The 22,785-nt window shown below is 48.3% G+C and overlaps 1 protein-coding gene across 17 annotated transcripts in view; it reads left to right on the forward strand.

Moving 5' to 3' along the window:
• Window positions 1–22,785, forward strand: part of Prkag2 (protein kinase AMP-activated non-catalytic subunit gamma 2) — a 264,022-nt gene that overhangs the window by 161,179 nt on the left and 80,058 nt on the right. For all 17 annotated transcript variants that reach the window (XM_075955434.1, XM_075955435.1, XM_075955433.1 and 14 more), the window contains one exon: window positions 7,343–7,557. In XM_075955434.1, coding sequence (XP_075811549.1) covers window positions 7,343–7,557 — 215 coding nt within the window. The remainder of the gene's footprint in view (window positions 1–7,342; window positions 7,558–22,785) is intronic.

Here is a 22,785-nt window from a genome sequence, read left to right on the forward strand (position 1 = left end):
TCACTTCTTGGAGCTGGGGAATGCCTCAGCTGATAGAATGATTGCCCAGCCTACACAATCCTGGGTGCAATTCCTATCACTGCATAAAACTACATGTGGCGGTTCATGGTTGTCATCCCAACACTGGGGAGGTGGAGGCAAAAGAATCAATCCAAGATCATCTTTGTGTACATAGATGCTATCCTGGGCTACATGAGACTCTCTCTCTCTCTCTCTCTCTCTCTCTCTCTCTCTCTCTCTCTCTCTCTCTTTCACACACACACACACACACAAACACACACACACACACACACACACACATGCTAAATGAAAGAGGAAGGGAGGAAGGAAGGATTTCTTTAACAGTTCCTGGGGAGTTGTCCCAGCAACTAAAACTATGACCATATGGCCGATTCCAAACTAGGAATTCCCAAAAAGGCTAGAGATGGAGCACCCTCCTCAGTGCAGTGAGGGAGCACTACCATGGAGTTTCCCACTCAGTCAGGGACTATCTGGAAAGTCCACATTCGGAGGCCTGGTGGCCACTTGACCTTCCTTGATCTTAGTTCCAAGTTCGCCCACAGCACAGCCCTGTTGCTTTGTGCCTTGGAGATGCCTGGCTGCACTAAGCAGCCAGCTCTGCTGTGGCCACTGCCCACCGAATTCTGTAAACAAATGCCTCAGGGAAATCAAGGTTACAGTGACTTCTCTGGTCCCAGATAGGCATCCAGTCTCCCTCTAAGAACACATCTGAAGGAGATCAGTGTCACACGTTTGTGATTCCAGGAGTGACCACAATAGGCCCAGCCAGAGCCACAGCCTGGCACAAAGACTCCCACAGCCTTGCCCAGAGCATGCTTCTGCAGGCATCTGCCCAGCAACTGCCTGGCTCAGCTTGGATTGCTGCCACCCTTGGTAGTAACCCTTATTATTAGGATACAGCTACAAAATTACTTATGGTGCCCTCTGCACTTAGCCTTTAAATTTTTTCCCTGGTCTTTGCACATGCATATAATTTAATATAGCCTGTGTCTTCTTGTAAACATTTACTGGTCCCTGGAATAGGAGGCAGCTTGTTCATTTCCCAGCCACACAGACTCCCGAAAATAATCACAGAGAAACTATATTATTTAAATCATTGCTTGGCCTGTTAGCTCTAGTTTCTTATTGGCTAGCTCTTACATCCTAAACTAACCCATCTCCATTCATCTGTGTATCGCCATGCGGCTGGTTCCTCATGTCTGTCTCTGGCTGAGGCTACACGGCATCTCCCTGACTCTGCCTTCTTTCTCCCAGCATTCAGTTTAGTTTTCCCCACCTAGCTCTACCCTGCCCTATCACAGGCCAAGGCAGCTTCTTTATTCATTAACCAATAAAAAGCAACACATATACAGAAGGACTTCCCACACCAAGTCCCTATAAATGTATCATTCTCTGGAGAACCTCCGTCCGTTTACTGTTTGGACTGACAGTGGTTGTGACTTCTGTATGTGAAAGCTTTTCTGCACAGGAGAGCTGCACCTAAGCGGTCATGGGACTGGCCTGGGCTCTGGGCTGAAGCTTCACCTCTCAGAGCCTGGGTCTCCTCCATCCAAAAGGAGATGATGGGGATGGGCTGGCAAGATGCTCAGTGGGTGAAGGCACAGCAAAGCCTAACCTAATGACCTGAGTTCGATCCCTGGGACTAGACGTGTGTGGTGGATAAGCAGTTCCTGAAGTTATTCTCTGACCTTCACACAAGCACTGTGGCATACATTAACATGTGTACACACACAAGTAAATGTGATTACTGTTTAAGTAGATGAAAATAATAAGCTTGGAAAATAGCTCAGTTGGTAAGGTTCGTTCAGTTCCCAAATTCCACATTAAAAAAAAAAGCCAGATGTACTAGTTCCTGTTTATAATTTTAGTGCAGGAGAAAGGGAGACATGGGCAGATCCCTGAGGTTATCTGCCATCCAACCTGACCTAATGGAACCCCAGGTCACTGAGAGAGCCTGTCTCAAAAAAAAAAGTTCATAGCCCTTGAACAATGACAATTGAGGGTATTCTCGGGTCTTCATGTGCACACATGTACATGTACACACCATGCATGTAAATATTACATGCATGCACATATGCGGTACACCAAATAAATAAAGCAAGTGTTGGGGCAAGTGTGCTGTCCAGGCATTGCTGATTCTAACCCCCCTTGGTTCTCTTGGGACTATCCATATTTTGTCACACACACACCCCCAAATGACACCTGTCTCGTTATCAGAGAGGACCATGAATCACTGTGCCAGGATGTTCTGATATCTCCAGCATCCTATAACATCCCTGAGAAAGTCACCCATGGACCTAAATAGCAAAAAACATCAGACAAAACCTAGGCGTTCTTTTGCCACTGGGCTTCTTGGAGTCTGAAACATACTTTTCAGAGCAACCTTTGAGCATCTGGGTCTGGAAGGAAGGCTTTCTGAACAGAGCTGGTCTTACCTACCATGGGCCTTCACTTTGGAGGAGATGCTACCCTGAAGTGCCCCACCTAAGCCTGCTCATCAGTGTTCAGCATCTTCCATTCCCATCTAGAGCACGTTGAGGGTTGTGTTCTGTGTCATCTTTGTCACACTTTTGTCTTTACATTAAAATGTAAACACTTGCAGGGAGAACGATGGAGCAACGAGTAGCAGTTATGCACACAGGGTCCTTGTCAGAGGGGACCCAGATCCAAGCCATGGTCCTTGTTCTTCATAGTGTTGGGATGTGATTAGCCAAGGGAAGCAGGGACTTCAGTGAAGTAGATACAAGAGATGGCCCATGTCTTACCGTGTGGTCCCAACTGCGGGGCTTGGATTCTCACAAGGAGAAGAGGGTCGACAAGAATCATCAAGGGAGAAAAGGGACAGAATCAGGGTAGCGCACTGGTCCTGATGTGAGGTCCAAGGATCCTTGCAGTCACTAAGAGTCATTCTCAGATGCTGATAGTTTCTCTATTCTGCCTCTCTGAGGCTATTATACATACATATATATATATATATATATATATATATATATATATATATAGTGTGTGTGTGTGTGCTAGTGTGTATTACATTGAGAGCACATATAATATACAATGGCATATATTAATAACATGTTATATGTTTTATATTACTAGTAATATATGTATTTCATCCAAGACCACATATCGAATAGGCTGAATGAAAAAGCAGATACATAAATCTAACATTTTCTCTTTACCCATGTATTAAAGACATTTATAATACCTAAAAATGTATAGCACTCCTTTCCCTTTTTGTTTTATTTTAAATATATATTAGTGAGAAATTAATATCTATAGTTCTAAAAACTGACTGCGGATGCCAAGGAGCTGTTGTTTATATGGTCATAAGTATCTCTATTCATTATATTAGAAACTAAAACCAAGGGGCTGTAAAAATACTGATTCATTTACAAATGGCAAAACATAATTTTAAACAGCGTATTTGTAGAGAGTGTAAAGGGTTCCAAAGTCAATGTTTTGCCTGACACAGTGGCAGCAGGCACAGGCTCCTCCCAGAGTCTGGAGCCAGGGATGAGGACAGGTGGAAGGGACCATGATCACTCCCACCAAGGCAGGTGATGGCCTAGAAAAGTGACCTAGCGACTCAAATTGTAGGTCAAAGAGAAAGAATAAAATGACAGAACTGACTTGTGGGAAAACATCATGTGGAAAATACCACTGGGGAAAGAGGGTCTGCTAGCCCAAAAGTCACCTTGACATAGAGTACTTCCCCAGGAACAAACGTAAGGGAGCAAACTAAAGCACAGAACTGGGCTTGGTTTTTCGTGTTTGGTTGTTTGGGGATTGGCCGGTTGGTTGGTCTTGGAGACAAGGCCTCACGTATCTCAGTCTGGCCTCAAGCTTGGTTTGATAGTGGAAGATAACCTTGAACTTCTGGCCCTCTTGCCTCCTTCTCTCAAGTGCTAAGATCACGGGCGTGTACCACCATGCCCCGTTTATTTGGTTCTAGGGATAAAACCAATACCTCGTTTAAAACAGCAACAGAAGCCAGACCAAGTTGCAAAGGCCTATAATCCTGTTACCCCAAAAGTTAAGGTAGGAGGAGGGCAAGTTCAGCTTCAGCCTGGACCATAGTTCAAGGCCAACCTTGGATAAATTAGTGAGACCCTTTCTCAAAATAAAAACTGAAAAGGGGGCTGAGAATATGGCTCAGTGGTAGAGTGCTTGCCTTGCATGCGCAAGGCCATAGGTTCAAATCCCAGTACTGCAAATGAATTAATTAAAAGTCACGGCAGAGCCCTCCCAGAGGGAAGACATGCTAAGCAAACAGTCCCTGGGCAGCTGCTTCTGCAGCTTCCAGACCCCAGTGTCATAAACACCAACTGTGACTCCTATAGGGTCTAGTGGTCTGTGTCCCCTTTGACAGTGCATGGCTCTCCAGCCACAAGGATTTTTGTCCCTCCCTGTTCTTGCCCTTTTTGTCCAGCACCATCCCTATGCCGCTGCTCCCCTTACGACCCCCAAACTAAGAACCCTAATCAGGCCCTCATCACTGTGACAGGCAGTTTGTACCTCAGAAAGCCACACTGCCATTCCCCACCCCACCATGAACAGTTGCTATTCCCCTGGCCTATTAGATTTGCAGTCAACAAAGTGAAGTCTGTCCCCTCTCTGTCTCCCATGTATGAAAAGGCCAATGCTGTCTCATGGCTCCAGCTTGGTCCGTTCGCACAACACGGATCCGAGCACATGCATACCTCTGCAGCACTCGGCTTATTTGTATCTGGTCATATGAGGTGGGCATGCTTCGGGGCCCATGGTGAGTTAGGGGTAAATCCAGGCCCAGAGCTCGGAGCTTCTAAAGCCCAGGCCTCTGCTTCAGCCTTGCCCAGCAATCATAAGGTCAGGGCTCTCCTCTCCGCTGGCATCTCTGTCCTGTCTTCTCCTCCCACTTCTAGGGCGCAGCTCCCACTGCCAGCATGGCCAGCCAGGCCCTGTGAAGTCACCGGCTCATGGCTCCCCGGTGTCTGGAGACACTTGCCTGGCATTCTGTCTGGCTGCCAGGGTCCATTTCAGTTCACTCACTGGGCTTATTCATGGGCTCTATGGCAGCCAGGGGGGAAAAAATCAAAGCCATTGTTCACCCTCAGAGCTGACAACAGCCCTCAGCAAGCCCCTTCAGAAGCCAAGGTGGGGTGCTTCTCAGAAGAAACCTAATGAGGGAACCATCTGGCTTCCTTCTTGGGTTGCCATGCTCATCCCCACCTCGTATGAAAGTCACCTGCACTGGAGATCATCCATGCTGCTCTCTAGGTCGGAGACCCCGCCCTCAGATGTTAGAGAGGACCTGCCCCCTCTGGCTACAGGTTGGCTGCCCCTGTCTGCGTCCTTCTTCCCTCCGGGGACACATGCATTTAGCACAGGGGTATTTGAAGGTGCTCGATCTGCTGTTGGCTTTGCCCTTGTCCCATTTCCCCCACCACACCTGAACTGGGCCTCTGGCTTCCTCATCCTCCTGCACCAAGCTGGGCCCCAGAGGCTGCCTGGGAGCTACTGATGTGTAGAACAGGCACCTGGCTCTTGTAGATAGCCAAGTTGTAGTCTGTCTAGTGAGAAAGTACTAGTGAGTCTATGTAAACACATCTCAGGAAAGCTATGAATGGAGCCCAACATGGTCATAAACTCACTTAAAACATTATGAGATTCTTTTATGATTTTTCTTTTGTAACTTGACTGTGTGGTGATTGAGCATAAACTTCATAAACGACAGCCGCCGTCACAACATCAAAAGGCTGGACACGCCGCCCTTTTGGGTTGTAAATGAATGGAGATGCGAGGCGGTGCTGTCCTTCTTGCCCCTTGATTTACTAATGGGGACACCATAATTCAAACAGAAAATCACTCAGGAATGTCCTCACCAGCCCTATGGCCTTTTCTAAATAATGACTGAGAAGCCAGAGCCCACGTGGTGACAATTGATCTTTGTCCCTGCCAGTCTGGCGAGAAAGCTGCCTGGCCAAGGCCACCCAATGTGAGGAGCACTCAGAGTCCCAGGCCCAGCCCCTCCTCTGCACACCCTTCACCCTTCTTAGCGCCTCTTCCTGCCTTTCCGTGAGCCAGGTACCTCCAGACCCTCTTTCCCGTTGACCTGTGAAACCCTTTCCAGAGAAAGAGTTCACATGGCTGAAACAGAATTTTACGTGATTTTACATCTTTGGTCCTTTCCCTTGATGGCATCTCAATTTCTTTATGGTAAAGGAGTTTGGGAACTGGAGTCAGTACATATGAACTCCACTATTAACTTGACAAATGGAAGTGGATAAGTAACCAAATGTTCTTCAGCTACAGGGTAGGTGGCTGAGAAGCAGGCGACCCAGGATGTGTGGCAGGCAGGAAGTGCTGCAGGGTGCTGGAAGACATCTCACCCGCCAGGGGGAAGAGGGGGACATGCTTTTTTGATTCTAGGAAGATCCTCCCCGTACCCCTAGGCTAATAACAGGTTCTCCACATATGTGAACCTTGCCCTGCATCTGGCGTTTCACCTATTCCTTTGTCTGACACAGTGCCCTTCCCCTTCTGCTGTGTTCTGTATCTAGAATGTTCCCCGGTGACCCATCTGTTAAAGGCTGGGTTCCCAACTTGGTGATTATGGGAAATTTAGGCAATAGGGCTTGGTAGGAAGTCTTCAGTCCTTGGGGATGTTTTCTTGAAAATCATTGTGGGTCCTTGGTCTCTTCCTCCTCTCTTGTGACCGAGCCGTGAGGTGGGCTATTGCCACACACACTTGTCACTCTGGGCCACCAGTGGCCCAGAGCAGTAGGATAACCCATCACGGACTGAAGCCATGAGCCTGGATAATCCTCCTCTTTTGCTAAGTCAGTTGTCTTGGGTGTGTGTCGTGGTCCCAGGAAGCTGCCTGACATGATCTCTGGAGTCACCGTGCATTCGTTTCCCTCATGCGAGGTCCTGGCTCAGAGAGGAGAGCAGGGTGGAGGTGAGGCAGCGGGGTGGAAGAGGAAAACACCTCACGTCCTTAGAAAGTGGCGATAGAGTTACTCTTTAGGAGCCTGATGGGGATGGAGAAAGAATCATCCAGTATTGGCCAAGGGGAAGGCGAGACCATGTGGAGGAATGAAGAGGCCAGCCCTAATAATGTCAGGACTATGTGAACACCCCAACAAGGGGGCCTGCTCACACCTCAGCATGGATGGCGAGGGTCTTTCTGAACCCTGAACTTCTAAGAGGCTGCCAACACACTTTATAAACTCTTCCCTGATTCCTACATTTAATATTTCAGGGGTTTTGTCTCTCAGAACCAAAGAGCCCCCTCTTCTCTGCCAAGGTTACACTTCTAATAAGTTCTGTTATCTCCCTGCAGCCTCCAGCGTCTCCTCTTCTCCATCAACACCCACCCAAGTGACCAAGCCGCACCCGTTCCCCCTGGAGTCCTATAAGCAGGAGCCTGAACGCCTAGAAAACCGCATCTATGCTTCCTCGTCCCCACCGGACACTGGCCAGCGCTTCTGCCTGGCCTTTCAGAGTCCAGTGCGGCCTCCACTGGCATCCCCCACACACCATGCTCCTCTGAGAACCGTAAGTCTGCACCGTCTTCCCAGGGCGGGACTGGACTAAACTATGGGAGGGAGGATGGAGCGTCCCCACACCAGTTGAGGCTGCGCACTGCTAGCATTTGTGAGTTGTATTGTCGTAAGTCACAGGCTGAGAGAAACATACAAGGTCCAGTTGACATGGTAGGAATCAAAGGAGAAGCTGTCATCCTCTACTTCTTAAAACTTTGGAAACACCATTTGGACTGGTGCTAACCTATCACTAGCAAAGCAGAATAAGATTATAAAAAGAAAAAGAAAGGAAAGAAGGAACAAAAAAGGAAGGCAGGAAGGAAGGAAGGAAGGAAGGAAGGAAGGAAGGAAGGAAGGAAGGAAGGAAGGAAGGAAGGAAAGAAGAAAAAAGAAAGGAAGAAAGTAAGGGAGGGAGGGAGGGAAGGAGGGAGGGAGGGAGGGAGGGAGGGAGGGAGGGAGGGAGGGAGGGAGGGATTGTATTCTAGAGTTTTAAGATCTGACATCACCTGACTCGAGTTGAGGTAGACTCTAAGATTGTCACTTGGAGGAAGTGACTATGTCTTTGTGGCTGTCAGAGGATTAGCTGAGAAGGCCTGGGGTTGTTGATGGAGAAGGCCAGATTCCACACACACACCCCTGGATATTGTCCAAGCTGGCACAGTACCCCTAGCGTGGAGACCCTACCCTCAGTAGCAGGTTTAGTTTGAATTCGGTCCTCTCAGAGCCCCAGAGCCATCCTTGAGCTCAGTGAGGATGCGCCAGCATAGACGGAGCCGTGTCATTCGGTCATGTTGGTTTCTTTTCCACCAAGCACAGTCTGTCCTCCATGTCCCCTGGAGACTGGCTCCAGGACCCCGAGGGTACCAAGATCCTTGTGTACTTAATCCCCTTTATAAAATGGCATGGTTTTTGACGTGATGCCTAGGCACCCCCCCCCTGTAGATTTTTAAACCATCTTTAGAAGACATCGTGGTCAGTCTATTGTATCACATAGACAGTCCTTACAAAGCACACATAGCCAGTGCAGAGACAGTCCTGCTCCAGATATTTCTAGTCTGCAGTCTATTAAACCTGCAGGTGCAGAACCTGTGCAGAAGAGACCAAGTATCCCACACCCTGCAGGCTTGAAACAGCACATCGCATTTCCCCGCCGTTCTGAAGCTAAAGCCCAAAGCCGGTGTTTGGGTGGGGCCTCGCTTCCTCCAGGTTTCCAAGTGCCTCCTTTCTCTCCCAGTATTGAGCAGCCTGGATTTTTCTAGGTCCTCACTGTATCCCCTAAGCCACCTTCCCCTCTGTGTCTGCTTGTGCCCCAGTGCCCCTCTTCTTAGGACACTAATCGTCCTGGATAAGAGTCCATCTCAATGGCTTCACGTGGATGTAGTGACATCCCCAAAGACCTAATTTTCAACTAAAAGTCCCATTCGTGGGTATTACACTTAAAACATCAGCATATCTTCTCGAGAGATGCAGTTCAATGCGTACCAGTTGATACCTTTGGGGGGAGGGACGGATGTGTTTGCCAAGCAGAGTACATACCATGATTGCCCCTCCATTCATTCAAGCGGGGCTTTATTAAAGGGGGCTTGACAGTGTCCATGTGCATGGCCAGGGTTAAGCTGCCAGGCATTGTCTCTGCCCTCCAGAGCTTATACACTTGCTGGCAGTGTGCTGAGTGGTACTCAGGCAAACAGCTAAGTCAGCGTGGCAAGTTGATGGCTGGAGCTGACACAGTACCAGCTGAGCTGGAGTGATGGCGAGAGTTTAAATAAGCAGAGCGGCAGGAGAAAACCTTCTAGAAAAGAAAATGAGCCATGACTGGCTGTGTGGCTGACAGACACTCGCTATTGACAGGGATAAGTCCAAGGTTATCACGCTGAGTGAGATAACCCAGACACGGGAGGGCAAGCACCGCATGGTCTGTTTACATAAGGTCCCTATGCTCATGATCTGTTTACAGAAGGTCCCTATACTCGGCGCTCGTGGTAGAGATGGAAAGTGGAGTGGTGGCTTTCCAGGGACTCAGGGGACAGAGTGACATTTTCGTAAATTGCTTTTCGTTTATTAGGGGGGTGGGGTGTAGTGTGTCTCACAGCATTTGTACAGAGAAGTCAGAAGCCATTTTTCCATTTCTCTCTTCTTGCACCACGTGGGTCTCAGCGATGAAACTCAGGTCCTCTGGCATGGCAATGATCGCCGTCACGCACTGGACCATCTCCCCAGTGCTGGGGGTACTCTTACTGGAAGTTTCCCTTTGGGAAGATGGAACAGTCTGGGAGATGGGTGGATCCACGGCAGCATGGGTGCATTTATCTCACGGAGCTGCGTGTTTACAACTGTCCTCTGCTGAGACCTGTAATGTGTGTACCTCATCACAGCAAAAGAATGATCCTGCCCAAGGCCACCCAGGGCTCCCCGATCGTGTTTTGAAATGATGCGTTTCAGGAAGTGGAAAAGAAGGGCTGAGGAGATGGCTAAGTAGGTAAATACATGCCACACAAACACGAGGACTCAAATTCAGATCTCTGCACCAATGCAAAAGTGGGGTGCAGTCCAACAAATCTGTAACCCCAGTTCTGGTTCGGAGTAGGGACAGACAGACTGCTGGAGATTGCTGGCCCTCCAGTCTAGCTGAATTAACTAACTTGAGGTAAGCCTCCAGTTCAGTAAAGTAACCCTGTCCCAAAGTATAAGGTGGAGAAGCACAGAAGAGTCCATCCGATGGTCACCTCTGGCCTCCACATGCTCGCTCACACACAAGGTGCACACACTCATGTAAATGCATATATCACAAACAAAATAATTGGAAAAGGATGTTCCCACTGGCTCCTTGCCTTTAGCACACCTAACCACCTATAAATGTCACCCTGGGAGGGCTGCCCCCAGCCCAGTGCAGCCAGAGGCTCTGCAGCCCCTGCAGCCACCATGGAGCAGGTGGTGTTTGAAGTTCATACAGAATTTGTCCCTTTATAATTGGATTTTGTCGGATGTCTTTAATTTAAGGGCTGCTCTTTAAGAGCTTGACTGATTTTGTTAATTTTGCTACTGGCATAATCTTCATGAAGAGATACGAGCTGCTTAAAGATTTCTGGGCCCTAAAAATATTTCAACATAATTTATCTCTGCTCTGTAGAAGAGGGACTCTTCCCATAAACAGGGATCATTTTTTTGTAAAGTCAGCTCCCATGAATTTTATTCTACAGTTGGAAAGGAACGAGGGTGAATATTTGTCTTTAGTGACAGCACTTATCGAAATCATTTTTTTATTCAGCAAACAAATGTAGGCTGGCGATGTGGCTCAGTGGGTAAAGGGCTTGTCCTGGATGCAGGAAGCCCGGTGTTCAGGCTCCAGAACCACAGAAACCAGGCTTGGTAGAGGGTTCTTATAATCCCAGTATTTGAGAGGTAGAGACAAGAGGCCCAGAAGTTCAAGGTCATCCCCACCTACCTAACAGTGGCAGTTACGTCACCCCACTTCACCATGACCTGGGCAACACTGCCTGGACCCCTGTATGGCCAAGGGCCAAAGACATAGCCTGGAGTGGGGATGGGAAGTAAAGAAGTGATGATAGGTATGGACTCTCTCCAGCAGCTCTATGTGGGGTCACAGAGATGCTCCTGTGCTTGCTCCCCTGCCTAGGGAGTGGTGCTGCCCATGGCAATGACACGTCCCATGCCAGGTAACTTAATTAAGACACAGGCCAACCCAGTGTAGACAGCCCCTCCCTGAGACCTTTCTCAGGTGACTCTAGGTTATGTCAAGTTGACCATTGAAGTGTGCCCATATTCACAAGCGCACACACACACATACACACCTCTGCTGCTGCTAAGCGAGCACTCCACTGCTAAGCTACACCCTTGATCTTAAAATTTTACTTTGGGGCTGTCTTGACTCAGAATCCCTGCAAGCAGAGTTTGGGGGATGAGTATTATTAAGCATCAGAAAGAGGGGAGGGGAGGGAAGGCCCTAAGCCATGATATGGTCCCAGAGGAAATTGAACTGTGCCCCGTGAACTTGGATCTCCAGAACTGTGAGCCAAAATATACTTCTCTAATTCCACAGCAGCTTGCACCTGGTGTTCTGCTGTGGTGGCACAAAGCTGATTAACGCAGAGTCCAGCATCAGGGATCTGGAGGGTGTGGTCTCTTGGAGCCCTCCCACCTTGACCCCAAGCCTCTTCGCCTGCTTGCATCCTTCATATCCCGCCCCCCCCTTCTTGTAAGGATCTCAGTCCTTTTGAGCTACCCTGTGAGCTCATCCAACTTCCCTTGCAGGGCTGGGGACTTGGCTGGCAGTCTTGTGAATTCTAAGTGTGCTTCTAGTCACATTCCAAGCCCCCTCCTCTAACCTTAATAACCGCGTCATAGGCTCTGTCTCACAGAACAGTAGAGCAAAAGATAATCTTTAAAAAAACAAAACAAATCAACCAACTTCATTGGCAAGATCTCTAGTTTACCTAGCCTGGAATATTGGGGAGGACCCCGACCTTATATTTTGAGACAGAGTGTCTCACCAAATCTGTGGCTCTCTTACTCAGCTAGAGTGGATGTGCCAACAAGCCTTGGTGATCCTCTTGTCTCTGCCTCCCTAGAGCTGAGGTTATAAAGGCCTGGTTTTTATGTGGGTGCCGGGGGTTGAACTCAAACCCGCGTGCTAACACAACAAGCACTCTGTGGACGGTGCCTTCTCCTCCACACGGGCTTTTATTTTGTGCTATTCTTCTTAGGATCAAAAAGCTCTTCACTGTGGTTTGCTCATTACATACTGTTTACCTGTGGCAAGCCATCGTCCTGTGCCCATAAATGCATGCAAACATGTTCCAATTAAAAACTTTTTCAGACAAGGTCTCATATATCCTAGGCTGGCCCCAAACTGTGTGGCTGAGGGTGACCTTGAACTTCTGATCCTCCTGTTAATACCCCATAAGTGCTGGGATTGTGGATCTGCTCTCTGTGGTGCTCAAGATCAAACCCAGGGCTTTGTGCATGTGTGACAAGCTTTCTGCCAAACGAGCCACATAGCTGCCCTACACTGTTTTTTAATTTTCAAACAACAGCACTCTAAAAATCTATAAATATTTCAAATCACATGACAATTGAGAAGTTTTCGTGTGCACTACTTGGTTTTATATTCCCGTCTACCACTTCAGATACCCAGCGACGACCTAATAAGGACTTGCCCTGGATGTGTCTGTCCAGAGACGGCAAACTAACGTTTCTATCGCTCACTCCGCACTACAGATTAGCTACTTTAAAAATAGTGCGGGGGGATTGACATCGGGTCAAGAAGCAGGAGCTGCTGAGAGGGTCACAGAGATGGAGCTTCCGCAAGTGTCACTGTGACAGACAGCCAGAGAGCAGCTTTCCTCCTGGCTACTAGAAGAGGATTTGAGGCTGCATTCTTTCTGGGTCCCTGCACTGTCCAGAAGCAGAAAAGAAGGCGGGGCCCAAGAAAGGAGCTCCACCCATTTCCATGAGCAATGACAGGTCTTCAAGAGCCTTGTGTATTATTTTCTTCAGGGCTGAGTGCCAAGAATATACTAAATCTTAGATCTCTCTCTGTCTCTCTCCCTCCCTCCCTGTCTCTCTCCTTCCTTTTCTCACCTCCCTCCCTCCTCCTCTTCCTTATCTCTTGAGTGGTGGGGTGAGATACTGGGAGGTGTGTGTGTGTGTGTGTGTGTGTGTGTGTGTGTGTGTGTGTGGACACGCGCGCGCTTGCATGCATGTGCGCATGTATGTGATAACGAAACAATCACAAGAGGGAAAGAAGTCTTGAAGGGAGGTTGGTGATGGAGAAAGGAAAGGAAAATAGGGTACTCGTGACATCAGGGAGAAGGGTGGGGAGGAGGCCAGCAGAGGGGCAGACCCAGAGTCTGGGGAGTCAGGGAGAACCCTAACCAAAAATACGTATGAAAATGTCATAACAAAGCCCATCAAAAGTGCAATAATTGTTTTAATGAAATGAAAGGAGGAAGAAAGAAGTGGGAGAAAGATGGGAGAGGAGAGAATAGAAGGGAACAGAAGGAGACGGGAAAGGAGAAGAGGAGAAAGGAAGGAAGGAAGAATCATAGTCCGAGCCAGGGTTGGAAGCCAGATGGCAGGGTTACTGAGAGAGCTGCAGTGTTGCCAGGCTCGGTGTGAAGAGAAGTGAGGGTGAGCCGGGGGAGACAAGGAAAGATTTCTCTGTAGTGATGAGGGTGGCCAGGCCTGTTAACGAGCTGAAGAACGGCCTGTACAGGTCCTGTGCCTGCAACCCCTTCACCCTGTGCCGCGGCTAGAGGAGACGTAGTGCTTGCCTCAGACTGTGACAAGGGCCCAGTAAGATAATCACGAACAATTTCTCATCTAAGGGCTCAGCGGCTAGCAGATGCAGACGCCAAGATTTAAATCACAGCACTGGGCTCCACAGCCATGTTCTTAGCATAGTTTATACCCTTTGAAGACAAGTACTGGAATCTTCCCTCTCCACCTCAGGGTGACTCATTCTCTCTGTTCGTTTACCTAATTCAGGGCTTGGCCCACCCTGTCCCCTGATATCTGGCCCATCACTTTGTTTTATTTTGTTTGATTGGCACATGCTCACCCTCTCACCTCTTCCCTGTGTCATCTCACGCAAGATCCACAGCTCTGCAAAGCCTATGGGATTTCCCTGTGGCCTTTCTTCAGAAGCTGGCTAAGCCTTGGCAGATCTATGCCAGAGCTTCCTTTTATAAGGCTGCGCAATTAATGGTGAGAAAGCCCAGTACAAAGGGTACAGTAAACCTGGTCCCCAGAAATACAGGAGACAAGTAGGCGAGCTTTGCTCTGAGGCTGTGAAGCCAGGCCCACTCAGCACAGGACGCTGTGGGCTTGGCTGCTACTCCTGCCTGCCGGGAGATCCGTCAGCCTGACTGCACAGGGCACTGGGGAGCCAGCAGACAGTCTGTGCAGCTAGGATTCGAAGCCTGTGACTCTTCTCCCCCAGAACGTTATAAAGTAAAATGAGTCGCTTCAAAACTGGTGGAGAAGATTGAGTAACAAGGTTTGGGAGGAGGGAAGGGATTTGCATGTCCTCCAGTAGGAATGGGCTCATTTGAAGGTCAACTTGTCATTGTCTTCTCTTGCGTGGTTTTTAAAGAAGAGGTGCTGTTTAAATGCAGAATGTCGCTCAGAAACCCCTGTGGTCAAAAGCTTGGTCCCCAGAATGGTGTTGTTGTTAGGTGGCACAGCCTTTAAGAGATGGAGCCTTGCAGGAAGGTGCCGAGGTCACTGGTTCCTTCATTTGAAGGAAGTAGCAGGGCCCAGCCCCTTTTCCCTGCCTTCCCATAGCTTACAGCGTCAGTGGTGTGACTCTCTGTTGCTTGCTCCTGTCGTGATGAGCCACCTTACCAGGGACTCATGACATTGAGCCAACCAGCTGCACATCAGAACCTCCCAAACTGTGAGCCGAAGCCGTTATAAGCCAGTGATCTCAGGTGTTTTGTCCTAGGGATAGAGAGGTAGCCAACACAGGTGCATGGGCTACACTTGCCTCTGGCAAAAGGACTTCTCTAGGGACTAGGGACATGATTCAGTGGGTAGAGCACTTGAAAGGCAGGCACGAGGACCAGAGTGTGGATCCCCAGAATACATAGATGCTAGGTAGGTGTGGGGACCCACCTGTAATTCCAGCACCCAGAAGGCTGAGATGGGTTCCCCAGGGCAAGCTGGCTAGCTAGACTAGTTGTACAGGCAAGCTTTGAATTCAGTTGGTAGACCCTGCCTCAGATAACATGGGAAAGCAATCGAGGAAAACTCTGGGCACCAGCCTTGGGTCTCCACATCTGCCCACATATGTGCATGTGCACACGCCATAACTCATGAAGGAAGCTGCCATGGGACAGCCGTGTGCTGCACGGAGGCTGCGGGGGAGGCACCTTCTTAGAGGAAAGCATTCATTTGAAAATCATTACGTTATGAGATCGCTGGGCTAGGTGCCGCCCAGTGGGGTAGCATGTGGGAGGAGGGCGCATGGAAGGGTACGTGACATTGTCATCTAGTTCTCCAGGAAGTACATTGGGGGAAAGGCAAGCGCGACTGGGCGCTGTTGAGCGGCTTCTCCTGGGGAGATGTTAACAAGCATCTCTTCACCATAGACAGTGACCAAAGAGGCCACCCCGCCCAAGTCTAGCTTAGTAAACTGTTGAGTTTATTGAGGTTACCCCGAGGCTCATGGGTGACTCAAGGCAACCACATCACTGAAGGTCACTAGCATGGACCTGACTCAAGAAAACTGCATCCCTAGACAGGCAGCTTCAGAAGTGAATTTCCTTAGGGAGGAGTCCTGTGACTCTTGTAACTTCAGGAGCTTCTTCAGCCCCACGGGTTTCCTTAGTTTCCAGACTTCCCTTCTCCCTCTAGGACAGAATATTTGGGCAAGGAAATGGTTCGCTTTTTTTTTTTTATTCCTTTGGAATATCCATGATATCAGGGGCCAACATCTTTAAGTCTGAAGTGAAGTAGACTGTGGGGGGGGAACCATAAGTATTTTACCTCAGATTAAATCATAGGGATCAGAGAACAGTGGACAAGGAAACAATTAAGTTCTAAGAAGGGAGACCTCTTTGCCAACATACTTGTGTGAAAAATGCACCGGGGTTGGGGGTGAGGGCTGGGGCTGAACGTTAAATGGTGGAAAAATTGCTCCTGCCCACTCATGCCCCACGGACGGCTTGCCTCAATTTGCATCTAGATGAGAATTCCTCCAGCTCAGAACTAGGGCTGTCGCCTCACTCCCGGCACTTAGGAAAGCATTAGCCGGAGCCGGTGAAATGTCGTTGGTACAACAGTTGAGACAAACCGTAACACCGGTATTCAGAGTGTTGCCTTAATGACGCTGTGGAAATGAGCCGCGGCCGCGGTGGAAAAGTTCGGGACAGGCCTCCTCTGCCGTGCCCTGAGCACTCAGCCATGCCTGGTTAATGAGTGACCACCCACTCCCCCTCCCTGGCTACAAGAGATGGCCTTGTAACCCATATTTTCCTCTTTCTAATGCTTGGCAGGGGACCCTAATACCTTGCTGTGTGGGGTCTTGAGGGCTGTGCTGCCCTGCGTGCGCATAACTATAGAAAGCCTCTTGGGAAAATCTCCATCTGGGATTTCCTTCTCCGGCACAGGCCTCCTGGATGCACCTTGTAGCAGGAGTCCACCATAGGCCCGCTTGCCTCTGCTCTTTCAGAGCCTGGAGTGGTTACTCCGTTCTCACGGTTGGATCTGATGGAGTGATTCCTTTGCTTTCTTTGTGTTTAAGAGTATTTATGTTAGAAGCCTCTGAAGAGTTGTTTCATTCTTTTAAAAATACCATTCTGAGGGCGGGCAAGAGGACCCAGTGGATGCAGGTACTGCCACTGAGCCAAATGACCAGAGTTCAGTCCCTGGACCCACGTGGTAGAAGGAGAGAAATGGTTCCCACAAATTATGCTCTGACCTCCATAGGAGTGCCAGGGCGCATACACGCCCACACGCATAAGCATACACACACACACATGCACATACCCAAACACCAAATAACAATCATTTGCAATAGACTAAGAATAAAAATAACATTCTGAGCCCACACCTGAAAATCTTAGCACTCTACAGCTAACACAGGAGGATCAAGAGTTCTAGGCCAAGGCTAGGTTGCATAGCAAGGCCCTGTCTTGATGTGGGGGAAGGAGGAGAGCTGGAGAGATGTCTCAGTGGTTAAAGAGCACTTGCTCTTCTTCCAGAGGACATGGGTTCTAGTCCCAGCACCCATGTGCCAACTCACAACCCCCTCTAACTCCAGTTCCAAATAATCCAACGCCCCCTGGTGTCGTCCACAGGTATTGCACACATGGTGCACAGACCGACATGCAGGCAAACACTCATACATAAAAAATAAATAACAAACAAAAAACTTACACACATAAATAAATAAATAAACTTTCTTGTTTTATACAGACTGTACTTTGAGGCTCATTTCTCTATGTCAGTGTCAGCACTGCTCTCCTATGGGTAGTTCTGGAGATGTTGGCACACAGCGTGACCCCTACAGCATTCCCCTTTCTTATGGACAGAGTTCTGGGGGTGTTGGCACACAGTGTGACCACCACTGGCAAGTCCCGTGCTCTATTTTACCACAGTTTTAAAAAATGTAAATTTTGCTTGATGGCAGAGAAAAAAAAATGCTTAAAGAATAAAACCAGAACTTCCAGGCAGATGTAACACTGCACTGTGATGTCTTGCCGCCTGGTATATGTTGTCCCTTCATCAGAGATACGGAGAATAGATAACAGTGTGCAGCCTCCTAGAGACTATTTAGCATATCACCTTAATACATATCTACCTATTTATTGAAAGGTAAAGTTTAACTGTGTGTTCCAGACTGGCCTCTGACTCACAGTCCCACATCCTAGCCTCCTAAGAATCAGTTGGCAGATGTCATCACCACACTGAATGCTCTAATCAGGCACTGGTCCTCCTTGGTTGTCTGGAGAATGGTTTTGTTAAAAGCCTCTATTTCGTCTAGTTTGGTCAATACTCAATACCGAATAAGACCTTGTCTTGTTTAAATTACTCAACTGGTTACTATTCCCATACAGCACACCAGTAAGATGGATGGATGGATGGATGGATGGATGGATGGATGATGGATGGATGGATGGACGGACAGACAGACGATGGGTGGATGATGGATGGATGGATGGATGGATGGATGGATGGATGGAAGACAGGATTTCATTAGCTATTCTTATTCTTAGAGTTGGACTGGACTTGATCATTCCCCGTTTTTAATGTCTAGCAACTAAAGTTCAGCTTGAGGAGATCTCACATTAGGCTGTGGAATTGTAGCAACTAATGATCTGTTTTTCTGTTGCTACTAACACAAGACCAACTGAATATTAACAGAAATGGCCCAGCGTTCTGATCCAAGGTCAAAGGGGGTGCATCTGATGGTCGCCGTCTTACTGGCAGAGTCCTTAGGGTGGCACAGGACACATGTGTGTTCCCTGGTGCCTCTTCCTCCCCCACCTCCCTCATCTTCTTTCTCCCTTCTCCTATGGGATCTCATTTTCCCAAACTAATGTCAAAATGGCTATGCAGCCAAGAATGGCCTTGATCCCCCTGCCTCCACCACCCAAATACTGAAATTACAGAAGCGTTCCACCACACCGAGTTTTCTGCTGTGCTGGACATAACACCCGCACTATGTCTGGTCTCAAAACCATGGCTCCATGCATGCTAGGCAAGCACTCTCCCAACCGTGCTAAAGCCACCAAGATTTAATCAGGGTTTTCCACCCCTGGTTGTCTAATCCAGGCCCCCACTAGTAAATGCTAAATTGGATTAAGTCTCCACCCTTTTAAGACCTCACAAGCTCCACGGTGAGATTTGGAAGGAACAAGCCAGATTGGCCCACGGCACTGCCAGCATTTCACAACCCTCAACTTTGATAGAGTATTAGTGCAGCTTGCCTGTTGAGGATGGAGGCATGAGCTGTAGAAATAACTTTCTGCTAATTGTGTTGGATGTGCTTGAGCACAGCTGTGGCGTACCCCAAGGAGGCTGTGCCTAGCGCTCCAGAAGTAAGCACAAGTGTCAGCCCCATACAGCTTGATCTCAGCAGCTGCAGAATACCGTCCTTCCGACCGCCTGGGCACACGGCTGTAGAAGTGGTTGTTTGCACCCCAACCCGCCTGCCCATTCAACCTTCCAAATGGGCAACTGGAGCAAAGGGCTGTGTCCCACCAAGTGTGAAAGCGCGGACCGTTCAACCATTTGTTAGGTCTGCAGGCAGCTGACGTGACCAGGCACAGACCCCTGGGTGAGGACATCCGTGTGATAGGAGAGGAGAGCTCCAGCACAAGCCCTTAGCCATTGCTCTCCTCTGAAGCAGAAAGGCAAACAGAAAGGGCTTTCAGCACTTGTGTGTCTAGGAACTCAGCCCCTGAGTGCAGAGTCAGCAGGCAGCTCGTTGACGGGACTTGAAAGGGAGTGTTCGGGCTACGGAGTCCACTCAATGAGGCAAAGTCCATTTTCAGTGTTTCTGAGATAGTGGCAAGAGCTAGAAATAGCAGTAAAACGGGAATGTGTTATGGGGGTAGGGGAGTCAATCTTTATCTACGTAAAACACAAATGTAGGTGGCAAGAATGTTTTTTATTTTCATTTGTACATATTATTTGAGAGGGTCCGTGTGTGTGGAGGCAGGGGACAGCTCTGTGGAGTCAGCTCTCTCCTGTCATCTTTATGTGGGTTCTAGGGATGGTACCCAGGTCACCGACCTTGTCCAAGCACCTTCACCCAGCAGCTGTCTCTAACCACCTCTTTAAATCACCACCTAGATCAATGTCAGAAGATCAAATTGTATTTACACGTATATGTTTGGGGGCTGTAGCTCAGGTGGTAGGCTGGTCTGGCATGCACACAGCTCTGTGTCTGAGCCCAACACCGCAGAAACTGAGTTGGATCACTTGCGTCTGTAATCCTTGCCCTCTGGGGTACAGGCAGGAGGATCAAACGTTCAAGGTCATGCCAGAAATGGTGGCCCACGCCTTTAATCCATGCATTTGGGAGGCAGAGGCATCTCTGTGAGTTCCAGGACAGCCCCGTCTATATAGTGTGAGTTTCAGAGCTACAGAGCAAGACCCTGTCTCAAAACAAAACAAGAGTTGAGATCATTCTCAGCTATATATGAAATTCAAAGTCAGCCTGGGATATATGAAACTTTGTTTTAAAAAAATTAGTATTTTATTGAGTTCATTAGAAAAGGTCAGATCTGTTTGTTTGGTTGGTTGGTTGTTTTGGTTTGGTTTTTTTGAGACAGGGTTTCTCAATGTAGCCTTGGCTGTTCCAGATCTCGCTTTGTGGACCAGGCTGGCCTTAGCACTCACTGAGATCCACCTGCCTCTGCCTTCCAAGTGCTGGGAGAAAAAGTCAGATCATAACAGGCTCATTAGATCAGGGTTGATTGCTCCGAACCCAACAGCATCACTAGTAAAGGTGACCGAAGACAAAGACTCTGCAGCAGCCCCTACAGGTTAGGAGAGCATCACTAATAAAGGTAACAGAGACAGCAGACTCTGCAGCAACCCCTACAGGTTACGAGAGCCACAGGCTCTCATGAGGCTCAGGGTGGTACCAGGACCCGTGTGCTGGTCCGTTCTAGTCCCCTTTCATCTCATCCCATCTTATCATCTCACATTCTGGTGACTCAGATTGCCATCAGCCAGGAATTAGAAGATACTGTGTCTCATTTCCAATTTAGATTTACGTTATCAACAGGCAGCCATCAGATCATGCCATCTGTCCCCTCATCCATCTACTCCGCAAATAACCAGATGTATCTGTTGGCTGGTCCAGAGCCATCTCCACGTGCATTCCTCACGCACATGGTGAGGACAATCTTATTTCATGCCATGAATGCTGAAAACCATCCGATAATTTTGAAGGCGAATGATAGATGAAATTTCATGTTCTTTCTCAAAACAGTCTTCGGTGGGCTTGGAGAGTGCCCAGGACCACTCTCGGCTGCTCTGGGATCTGAGGCACAATTTTTCCACAGTTCTTTGACTATGATGTTGTTTCTTTTCTTTCTTTATAAGTAAATTTAAAGTGTTCTGCACGTTTTACTTCTTAAAGCAAAAGACAGCCCGGCTCATCACAGGCGACTGCAGCTGGTCCCTCTTGCATGGTTTCAAGATAGGAAATAAGAGCTGTCGACTCAAGCCCATGGTCCTTGCTGCTCGGAGCCAGGCCTACCAGGACCCTTGAATTAATAACTTTTACTCTCAGGCCTGCAGAGAAAGTATGATTATTTCTACTCTGACAGGTAAAGAACCAAACTTCAGAAAAACAGAATCTGACCCCAGTTTGATGAGCAGTGAGAGGTGGGGATCTGACCTGAAGTTCACATCCTCTATTTTGTCAGACTTAGCCCGCCAGAGCACTGTGCCTGGCATGCAGCCCATCGGTGCAGGGCACAGAGTGGCTCTGCCGCACCACTGAAGCCAAGGCTGCGTGTGACTGGGGCTCAGGGGAGACAAAGAAATGCAGCCTCGAGTCACCTCCTCCTCAGCACGGTTTATTCCATGCATGTTACATACATTCCAGCTACTCCTTTCTTTTTTTTATATAAGTTTTTTTATTAATTTATTTATTATGTATATACGTATATGCCCGCAGGCCAGAAGAAGGCACCAGATCTCATTACAGATGGTTGTGAACCACCATGTGGTTGCTGGGAATTGAACTCACGACCTTTGGAAGAGCAGGCAATGCTCTTAACCTCTGAGCCATCTCTCCAGCCCTCAGCTACTCCTTTCAACTGAGGAAAATCTCTAGGGTGCAGACTAAGATTAGCAGTGGGATGTGGGAGCAGGGTAAGTGCCCTCTTAAGAGATAACTTTGGCCCTTCTGGGTTCCATGTTGTCGCTTGAGTTAAGCTGCAGGCAGTGCTGTCAATCACGTGTGATTCCTAAATCAGGAGACAGCATTGAGAATTTCTACTCTGTTCATGCCAACCAAGTATAACCATCCTTCAAAGACTTGTGCTTAGCTAAATATATCATGGGATTAAGCTTAAGTTTTATTTTACGTGTATTGGTGTTTTGTCTGTATGTCTGTGAACCACATGCTTGCAGTGCTCTCAAAGGCCAGGTGTCGGATCCCTTGGGACCGTAGTTATAGGTGACTGTGAGCCTCTCTGTGGAAGTTAGGAGCCCTCTGCAGGAGCAGCAAGTGCTTTTAACCACTGACCATCTCCCCAGCTCCAAGAAGCCTGTTTCGTATTGCTGTCCTCTATCAGTCTTTGGTGACACATTGGGTTCCACGTCTATATCTCTCTATCAATATAATAAACAATGATATGTTTATTCATTTTAGAATCTTAGAGCAGGGTCAGTGAGATGGCTCAATGAGCAAAGGTGCTTGCCATTCAAGCCTGACAGCTTCAACTCAATCCCTGGAGTCTACATCGTGGGAAGAGAAAACTATCTGCCAACAGTTGTCCTCTGACCTGCTCAAGCACACACTGACACACATGTATACAACATGATGATAAGAAAGGAGTTTTGGACGTTTAATTTCTTTTAAAATGTTTACCTTTTTATGTAGATGAATATTTACGTGCATGTATGTTTGTGCATCACTTGCATGCCTGGTACCCATGGAGGTCATAAGAGGGCACGGGATCCCCTGGAGCTGTGGTAGATAGTTGTGAGCCACCATGTAGGTGTCGGGAACTAAACCCAGGTCCTCTGGAAG

Source organism: Microtus pennsylvanicus, chromosome 21 (genome assembly GCF_037038515.1).
Source record: "Microtus pennsylvanicus isolate mMicPen1 chromosome 21, mMicPen1.hap1, whole genome shotgun sequence".
NCBI lineage: Eukaryota > Metazoa > Chordata > Mammalia > Rodentia > Cricetidae > Microtus > Microtus pennsylvanicus.